The sequence below is a fragment of the Aethalodelphis obliquidens genome, unplaced genomic scaffold (assembly GCF_003676395.1).
Source record: "Aethalodelphis obliquidens isolate GAN/ISIS:26980383/991018 unplaced genomic scaffold, ASM367639v1 scaffold9, whole genome shotgun sequence".
NCBI classification, from domain to species: Eukaryota; Metazoa; Chordata; class Mammalia; order Artiodactyla; family Delphinidae; genus Aethalodelphis; species Aethalodelphis obliquidens.
Genome location: NW_020837953.1, coordinates 23438799 through 23448251, shown reverse-complemented (window position 1 = coordinate 23448251; position 9453 = coordinate 23438799). Strand labels below are relative to the sequence as shown.

General features: G+C 53.5%; 1 protein-coding gene across 1 annotated transcript in view; it reads right to left on the bottom strand.

The window, feature by feature from the left end:
* Nucleotides 1-1406: 1406 nt before the first annotated feature.
* Nucleotides 1407-9453, bottom strand: part of GRIK3 (glutamate ionotropic receptor kainate type subunit 3) — a 238414-nt gene continuing 230367 nt past the window's right edge. The window contains exon 16 of the mRNA XM_027109071.1: nucleotides 1407-7920. Coding sequence (XP_026964872.1) covers nucleotides 7726-7920 — 195 coding nt within the window. The 3' untranslated portion in view covers nucleotides 1407-7725. The remainder of the gene's footprint in view (nucleotides 7921-9453) is intronic.

Here is a 9453-nt window from a genome sequence, read left to right as displayed (position 1 = left end):
TGTTCACCACTCTACCCCCAGGGAGGGCTCAGCACATAGGTGCTAATTCTCCTTCTCCTCCTCCTTTTTCTTAATAAAAATTGCTGTCACTTGTTGGCTTATGGTACGCCCAGCCCTATACTAAGTACTTAACTTGCTTTTTCTCATTTAACCCTTACAACCACTCCACGGGCGGGTGGTTTTCATGATCATGCATTTTAAAGATGAGGAAACTGAGGCTCAGGGATGTGAAGCTGCTTGTTCAAGGTTATACACGTAGTAGGTGGTAGAGCTGAGACTCAGACACAAGTTATTTAAGTCCTCAGATGATGGAATAGGAGGGTGTGTATTTTAGGAGGCCTGCCCAATCCATAGAGCTGTTTTTTGGAATTTTCCAGTCTTCTCAACTCTCTTAAAGCAAAGACCCTGAGTACCATGATGGTATTATGTGACCCCGCCCCCCCACCACAGCTGATTGGACTATGATTATGATGATGTCGTACATAGGGAAGCATGGAAGTTTCTGGATGCAAATTAGTCTCTGCCTATGAAATCTGTTTACATGAGATTTGGAAGGCAGAAATGAGGCAGAGCCCCTCTTCCCGCCCCCTTATGGGCTGTTTCAGACATGAGGTTTTTTCCAGCGGCATCACTACCGTTTCCTGGGTGATGACAAGCAATTGTGATGGGGATAGCAGTGGCCTCAACTTCTTGATCCAGGCTTTCTGAACCCTGGATTGTAGCTCTGGTGTGTTTTGCCTCCCAGTTCTAGTACCAGTCTCAGAGGGGGCCGCTCCCCTGGTGGGTCACTTCTGTATTGTTCTGGGAGCCACTGGAGGCCCATCTTGCTCCCTCATCTTTCACTGGTTTTGTAAATATCCATATCCAATCCCTTCCTGCTTAAAACGTCCTGTCCTGAACCCTTTACTATGTGTACGGTTTCCATCTCCTGAGAGCAACTGACTGAGTGCTTTCTCATTTCCAGTTTGAAAAAGCTCAGGCAAGATCTCTGATTGGCCAAGTTTGGCTAAGAGGCTCACACAGCCTCCCCAACTGTTGCCAAAGGGACAGGGTCACACCAGGACCTGGCAGCTTCCAAGGTAGCTATGTGGATGGAGATGAGTTGGAGAGGAATGTGCCCAAGCGAAGGCAAGGCAGAGGTCAGATGGTGTCAATATGGATGTCCCATGTCAATATCTGCAATGGGAACCAGGAGCCTGGGCTGGAGCCATCCACCTGCTCGTCACCAGGGTCCCCTGCCCAGGACACAGTCAGCCCCGGTGAATGGCACAACTCAACTGGCAGCACCCTCTGGTTCTGAAGAGAGAAGAGAAGCAGAAAACACATCTCAAGGGATTCCTGTTTTCTAGAAACATTTCTTTATTTAAAATTTAAAACCATATTACTTCATACAGCAAACTGTGCACTTTGATATATCACAGTGTCTTAAAAAGGAAAATAATCGGATTTGTTTGGAAATTTATTTACATCAGCCTAGAATGATTGGCAAGTAACACAGTTACTATGAAACCCAAATTGTTACAAAATGTTTACAAAAAACTATATTCATAGAAATTCTGCATGTCCACAAAGGGCATCCCCTGAATGGCCCAGAGACCAGTGTGTGGGAACCATGTTGAGTGGTATGGGGAGGGGCGTCCAGGCACTCTGGTCTGGGTGGTGGGACAGTGGTCTCACACGGGGCTGCCTGGGGGCTCAGCTGAGGGGCTGGGAACCCAAGTCCCCATCGTGGGAGGCCCAGCCAGGAAGCTGGCCCAGGCAGAGGTGGGCTGGGGGCTTGGAGCACAGTGGCACGGGGGCCCCTGGAGCCTCTGATTCCTGTCCTGGAGCCAGGACAGACCCTTCCTCAGGGCGCCGGGTTCAGATGTGCTCTGGCCAGGGCCCCAGAGGCAGACCCAGAGTTAAGTGCAGACCAGTCTGGTGCATGGGGCCGAAGCAGAGGGCAGGCCGCTGACCACACACAAGCCCACTCCAGACCATTTCTCTCCTGCGTGCTCCAGAGATGCTCTGACCTGTGATGCCACAGGACCACTAGCTAAAGGACTGGAATGAGAATAGATGGATCTGAGCGGGGCAGGGGTGGAGGCCTGCGGGTACTGCAGGGGCGGAGGGGGCACAAGCACCCTGCCAACTGCCCTGCAGGGGGAGGTGCAGCAGGGGAGAAGGCAGACAGATGGCATTGGGCTGTGCTTGGAGAGGAGTGCCTTCCTGGCTTCGCCTCTTTCACCCCATGTCACTGTTCTGCTCACATCTCTGGCTCCCCGGTCACTCCCTGACAGCTGACCTTGGGGTCAAATGGGGCTGGGGAGGTTGTCTGAGGTGGGACAAACTCTTGGCTGGACTTGCTGGGTCTATAGCTGCTGGAGGCCTCAGTTTTGATCTGTAAAAAAGAGACACACTGTGGGGTGATCTGAGGTCTGTTCTAGAAGACAGGGGAGGGGGATAAGGTCCATACCTAAGGGCACAGGGACATCAGACTGGCACGCTGGCAATGCCCAGGGGGCCATTCTCTTTAAAAAGGGTTTTCCTTAGCTGTGAGCTGTGCCTTTGCGTGTGGTTGAGAACGTGAGGCAGAGGCCTTTGCCACCTAGAATACTCCAGCCTTCTAGGGTATTTCAGGCAGAGCCTGACACCTCCCTGGCAGCTGGGCAGGCAGGTACTGAGAGCTGGTCTAGGCAGTGGACCCCTCTTTCCCAGCCCTTCAGCTCCCTGGCAACTGCCCTGGGAACAAAGCTGTCATATCGACTCAGGAGCCAAGCACTGGTGTGACGTTGCTCCCCACACCCAGGTCCAGCTGTTCTGCCTCAGACCCTCTCAAATGCAGCCAAGGCCCCTGGGCCACTCCTGCCCATCCCCAGGAGGCACTGGCTGTGCATGGGCCATCTGCCGGCCCCTCTTCCTCAGGGTCTGCAGCTCTGATGTACGCAGGCCCTTCCCTTCCCCCACGGGGCTCTCCGCAGCCCCTGCCCCAGGTGGCGTCCATCCCACACTCCGCAGCTGCAGCCCCCATCTCTCACCTGGTCCCCACCCATACTGGCTGGGTTATGTACACTCTGTGTGCAGACGTGCGGGGAAGGGTGTGTATACACATGGGCTACAGGTCATATATACACTGTGCATATATATATACATACAGCATATATATATATATATCTTTTTACATTCATATATATAATGTATAGAACATTAACCTTCTATCAAAAACAGTTTTGTGACTTTCACGTATGGTCTCAGCGCTGAACTTCTAACTCCAGGGCAAAGCCAGGACTGGAATGAAGGCTCGGCTCAAACTGGCCCGGGGACAGAGGGCAGGGCCCTTCTACTGTGGCAAGCAGCTGGGCCCGCTCCAGATGTGTCCACCCAGGCTGGGACTGTTCCAGATGTGTCTATTCCAGAGGCCCGTCTACAGAGCTGGGCTCACTTCCTGCATCTGTCCACGGGGCCGGGCCCATCTCAGATGTTAAAAGTCCATATAGATGTTTGTCCAGACCGCAAGGCCCTTCCCAGCTGGCTATCCACACAGGACCACGGACGTGGGCCAGAGTGGGTCCTACTTCCAGATGTTTGCACAGAGAGCTGGGAAGGGCTCGGGGAGGGGTGGGCTTCACACTGAGTGAGCAGCGTCCAGCCCACCCACACGCAGCAGGCCAGCAAGAAGATGGGGGGAGGGAGCTTCCCACTGTTCCGGGTGGGGGCGTGCCTGCATCTGACTTCTGACTTCCTGGAGTTTAAGGAGGGGAGTGACTTCCAACCATCTGGAGCCTTCACCCACCACTGCCACCTTCCTCCACCCACCACTGCCACCCTCCTCCATCCTGGCCCGGACCTGCCCTCCACCGGGGCCCGGGGCCTTGCGGGGAGCCCGTGTGCTCAGCTAGCAGGGGCGGAGTCCTGGCAGTGGGGCGGTGGCTCCCACGCTTCAGAGATTCAGCGTCAGCTCCTCAGCCAGGGCCTTACGCCTCTTGAGAGACACTCGAAGACACCTGAATGGTGACAAAACTCTCAGGGTTTTCTTAACTGTCCATAGAAGAGAGACCAATACAGGTCAAGGGGAGAGAGATAAGGAGACCTCATGGCCCCAAACCCTATGGTCTCAGCGGGTAGTGTGTCTTCACTGCTGCCCCTCAATATGGCCAGTTTGATCAGGCTGAGGGGAGGCACTGGCTTTTTGGGGTAGGGGATGGGGGTAGAAGGTAGGGGAGTCTTTTCTTCAGGGCCGGCATGCGGGGCCAGACAGGGACGGGCCAGCACCTGCTTGGGCCGGTCTCATCTTTGCTCCATCCAAACCAGTGTTGATGCCTCCATCACTCCCAGCCACTGACCTCAGTGCCTCCGTGTGGGCGTGCTCCCCCTGCCCACGTGCACCTGCTGCGGCTCAGATCCTCGTCTGCGGGCAGGTGGGCCTGAACTTTAATTCCACATGACCCGCCTTGCTGGGAATAGCTCCCTGGCCCCCATCCCCAAGATGCAGTGGCACCTTCAGTACCCCGGGAGAGAGAGAGCTCACATGTGGGCAGAAACAGGCTCTGCTGCGCTCTGAACGCTGGGCTGGTCTCAGAGACAAACAGGTCACCAGGCAGAGCTTGGACACTATCCACACACACGGACATAAGGCTTGAATGGGAGGCGAGATCAGGCCGCGTGTCCTCCCATCCCTGTGTAGGACTCGAGAAATCATTTCAGTCCCTTTCAGGGGATTTCCCAAATTGAACTGTGCCTCTGATTTCCAGCATTCTCTCCTCCTTTGATGAAGCTCTTCCTACCCACTCCACCTCCTTGTCGCCCTTCCCATCACAGTCTATCTATGTGCATAGCCTCAGAAGAAATGACACATTCATGGCATGTCACACACAAAAGCACACACACGTGTGTGTGATATGAACATGGATGTGGGCACGTGCTATGAAATTAGACCGGATAAAGAGAGCGGTTCATGTTTGTGGTTGGTGAGAAAAAATCGGCAGATACCTTCATCAGAATCTGGTTATCTGGTAATTGCCAAAAAAATGTCATTTTCCCTTCAAACGGGCCACTCTACCAAGAGCAAAGGAGTCACTGGCCGTGAGTCCCTGCAGCGTTTCGCCTCCACTTGGCCGGTCTCCCCGTGCCCATGCCTATGTCATCTCGGCAAATCTTTGTGACAATGATCTCTCCACAACAGAAGTGTTTGCACACTCTGGTTCCCTGCCTTCCTGATTGTCCGTCTCTGCTCCTGCTGTGAGCTGGAACATATGCGTGCATTCGAACACACGTATGTGAGCGCACTCACACACGAACGCCAGTCCCATGTGGCTTCTCACATACAACATGCATTGCCCTGTGCTACATGTCTGTCTGGTTCTGCCCTCCACTGCACACACACATGCGCACGCACGCTCACACATGGACCCCTTGATGACATGGCTTCTCCGTTTAAACATATTTGGCAATGTTTGCAGGTGTTATTCTGTTCTCCACCCTCTGCCATTTGGTGCACAAACGCACACACACACAAGCGTACACAGTCGTTCACGCATGCATACATATGTATACTCACCGGAACCCCATTATGACATGGCTTCTCCTGTTTTTACATGTATGGGGTCCTGCGGCTTGTCCAGATATTTGTCTCCCTCACCCCCGGTTCACACACATGCACACACACACGTCAGAACCCAAAGGATTCTCCTATTATTGCATGCCTGGACTCTGTCACCTGCCCTAGTTTGCCCTCCTTCATGCCCAACCCACAAAGATGAGACATACAAAGATACGCATATATGCGCGCACACACACACAGACACACACACACTCCTACACCCAGGAGCTCACAACAGCATGGCTTTTCCTATCATGATGTGTGTTGGCTACATGGTATGTCCAGCCCTCTTCTCCCACCTCCAGTGCACAGAGCCTATTGGAGCCACGGTGATTCTGGGAACCAGTCGGTTTGGCCCTGCAGCTCAGTTTGGAGGAGGGACGGTATTTATCACAGGAGTCCACTGTGCTCTCCTGCTTTGGGAGTCCTGAGGGGAGTCAGAGATTACCCTTCACCCCAGCTGAGAAGGTTCTTGAGACCTAAATGTAGCTCTTCCCTAACCAGGGTCCCCAAGCAGAAACAGAAGAGTGGTGGAGGGGTGTGGCTGGTATCTCCTGGGTCCCTGTCCAGAGTCTCCAGGCCCCTTTCCGTTGCTCAAAACCTGCCCTCTGCCCTTGGCCACGGGCAGCCCTGCTGGCCCCATCGTGTTCTCTTTAAGGACACTTTGTTCCTATTCCCTCCATGTCTCATTCATCTCCCAGAATCTTAGAGTCACAGACCTGTAGGGTATCTGTCACAGCTAGCTGGAACCCACAGATCACCTGGTCAACCCCTCACTGTACCTCATCTCTGCTGAACCCCCAAACCCCACAAGGTCCCAACTACCCCAGACAAGAGACCAGGGGCCATAAGGGCCTTGTGTCTCTGTGTGGGGCCTTTGGTTAATTCTCCAGGAGGCAGCTTCTCCCTCCCCACCATGGGGGCCCCTATCAGGGAGGCTATTTTGCTCCTGAACACTTGCTTTTCCTGGGGAGCATCTTTAGGTTTGGCAAGTCCAGGAGGCCAGGTGTTCTTAAGGGCCCTTCTGGCTTTCCCCATCTACCCCAAAGTTAGCCTGTGCCATCGGACATGATCCTTTTTAGAGGAGGGGTGATGACGTTCACTTCAATCTAGGCTACTTCCCTCCTTCCATGATGACAGAAGAAGGTCAAGGTCAACTGGCCAGGAATGGGGAGCTGCTGAAGGGTAGATGGCAAAGAGCTCAAGCTCCCTAATGCCACCAGGGTTTAGAAAACAGCTTGGTAACCAGCGAAGTACAATCTGCAGGCTCGAGGGCCTGAGGGATTTCCATGGAATCCACTGTTTCTCTGGGCTTCAAATACTGTCTCAGTCTCTAGGCATCCTTTGCAAGAGATTCAGGGGGTCTTCTTTCCTCTGGCCGGAATGTGGGGAAGAATTTGCTCTGACCACTCCTCCATTCCTAGAGACCTCCTAGAGGAGCAGGACCCATTGGGACATTGTCCAGAAGAATTCAAAATGGCGGTCTCTGTGTATCCTCCTCTCCCCCAGCCTCCAGACTCCTCTTTTCCTCTATGGGGCTCTCTGCCTTCAACTTTGCCCAAACAGGGGCTTCCATGGGTGGTGTCAAGTCCAGGAGATCGGGACCACATAAGCAGCCCCTGGGGGATGAAGTCTTCCTTCTGCCCAGGCATTTGGGGTGGCCAATCCCCAACTTCAGCTCCCATTGGCAGCCAAACTATAAGATCCTCAAGGGACCCAAGGTTTGTGTCTCTGGTCTCACAGTCAAGTTCCAGGAGGCCTGGGCTCACGGGGAAGGAGTGGCAATATAAGAGCTGTTTCCCATTTTCTTTGGCCCCTGCAGGGCCATGGTAGAAACTTCTGACTGGAGAAGAGAGTCGAGGGGCAGATGAGTTTGGCCTGAGAGACGCATGTGCTTCCTTTGGCCTTGGCTGTCTTGGCTGGCAGCTTTAGAAACCCATAGAAGAAACAAGAGGAGGGTGAAGCCCAAGCAGCTGGCCTGGGGGCCTGCTGGTTTCCTAGTAGGTAAGGGCAGAGGACCCCTGGCCCAATAGGCAGGCAGCAGCTCTGGTCCCCAAGCCCAGTATGGGGACTGGGGATGTTCCTTCCAGTGTCCTTTGCTCTCCTCCGCCCTGCCTGCAGGCCCGTGGTCCCCACCCCACCTGTGCCTAGGGGAACACGGGGGCCAATGATGTGCTGCAGGTCATGCTGTCCTTGCCTGGAAGCCGGCGATCGTTGAACGTGTGCATGTTGATGACGGCGTCAGTCTTGACCATCATGGGAGGCTGCGGCTTGTGCTTGACCCGACGCTGGCAGGTAAGGGAGAAGCGGATCTCGTCGGCCATGGTACTGCAGAAGGAACGCTGGGGTGGGGGTACGGGGTGGGAGGGCAAGGGGCACATGGGTGAGGCCCGACCCTGCAACTCCAGCCAACTCCCCCCCTTCCTCCCAGAGCCTGTGCTGAAGCTACCGGGTCTCCCTCACACCTTTACCCCACCTGCCTCCTGCCCCTTGTAAGGTGATTAATTTGAGTAGCAGCCTACAGAACGTCACGTCCTTGTCTGGAGTCTAAGGTGGTATCATCTTAGCCCCATGTTACGGATGAGCCAACTGTGGCTCTGACTGGCATGCACACTCATGTTGGAGGAATGTACCCGCCTGACTTTTCTCCACTAGCTTCTGAAGGCAGGAACCAGCCAGTTTCATCCCTATGAGCCCGGCCCCCAGCTTTAGGCCTGGCTCAGAGTCAGTGCTTAAGAAACATTTGATGAATATATGGGTAACCTTGCTGGAAGGGCTTCCAACTGAGGGGAGGGTCACCGCGCTCCCACTCAGGGAAGTTCAGTACATATTTCTCAACTGGGAGGCAGGTCCCTGTAGGGCTGTGGGTGGCAGCGGCCTCTTCTGGCCTGGGTCCCTGTGGATATCCAAGAGGGACAGCTCAAGTGCAGCACTGCCCACAGGTATCTGATGACAGTGGCTCCTATGAGACCAGCTGCCAGAGGTTGTCCTGCAGCTTGTCGAGAAGGCAGTGGGGCTGGGAGGTCCGGGCATCAGCACTGAGACAGTTTGTAGGTAGGCTGTGTGGTGAAGGGGAAGGGGGACCTGGCTTTGAATTCTGTCCCTGCCTCTTACCAGCTGTGTGACCTTGCCAAGTGTCCCCTTGCTTCCCTACTAAATGCAGACATCGTCCCTCCTCGCCTCCCTTTCTTGCTTCTGAGACTATTTACTGAGACCCACTCTGTGCCAAGCACTGTTCCAGGTGTTAGGCACACAGCAGTGAAAAAGACAGATAAGGTCCTAGCCCATGGTCTAGGAGCCCATGGTCTAATGATGGGACAGAAATAGATAATAAACTTGTGAACAAATAATTTCAGAGAGGGATAACTATTATTAAGAGAATAAAGCAGTGAAATGGGATAGAGTGGGGTGGGGAGGGGGGATAGGTGGGGAAGACCACTTGAGCTTCAGCTGAATGACCAAAAGACTCTAAGAATATGGAGCTCTGGGGGAAGAGCATTTCAGGTAGATGGAACAGCATGTGCAAAGGCCCTGAGGCAGAAGTGTGCTTGGTTAAGGACTAAAAATGTGGCCAGTGTGTATGGAGCAGAGTAAGTGAGGGGGAAGGGTGGGAAGGAGGAGGTTGGAGACGTGGGCAAGGACCAGATCTCATAGGCTTTTCGGTGGAATTTGGAGCTCATTCCAATTGTAATGTAATTCTAATGGAGCCCAAAGAATTTGATTGTTATTTTTAGATGTATCATAATTTTTTAAACCATTCCCTATTATTGGACATTTAGGTTTTTTTCACATTATAGTTAACACTTCAACAAACAACCTTGTCAATAAAATTGCACATGTCCTTGGCCACTTCCATTGGGTGCATTTCTAAAAGT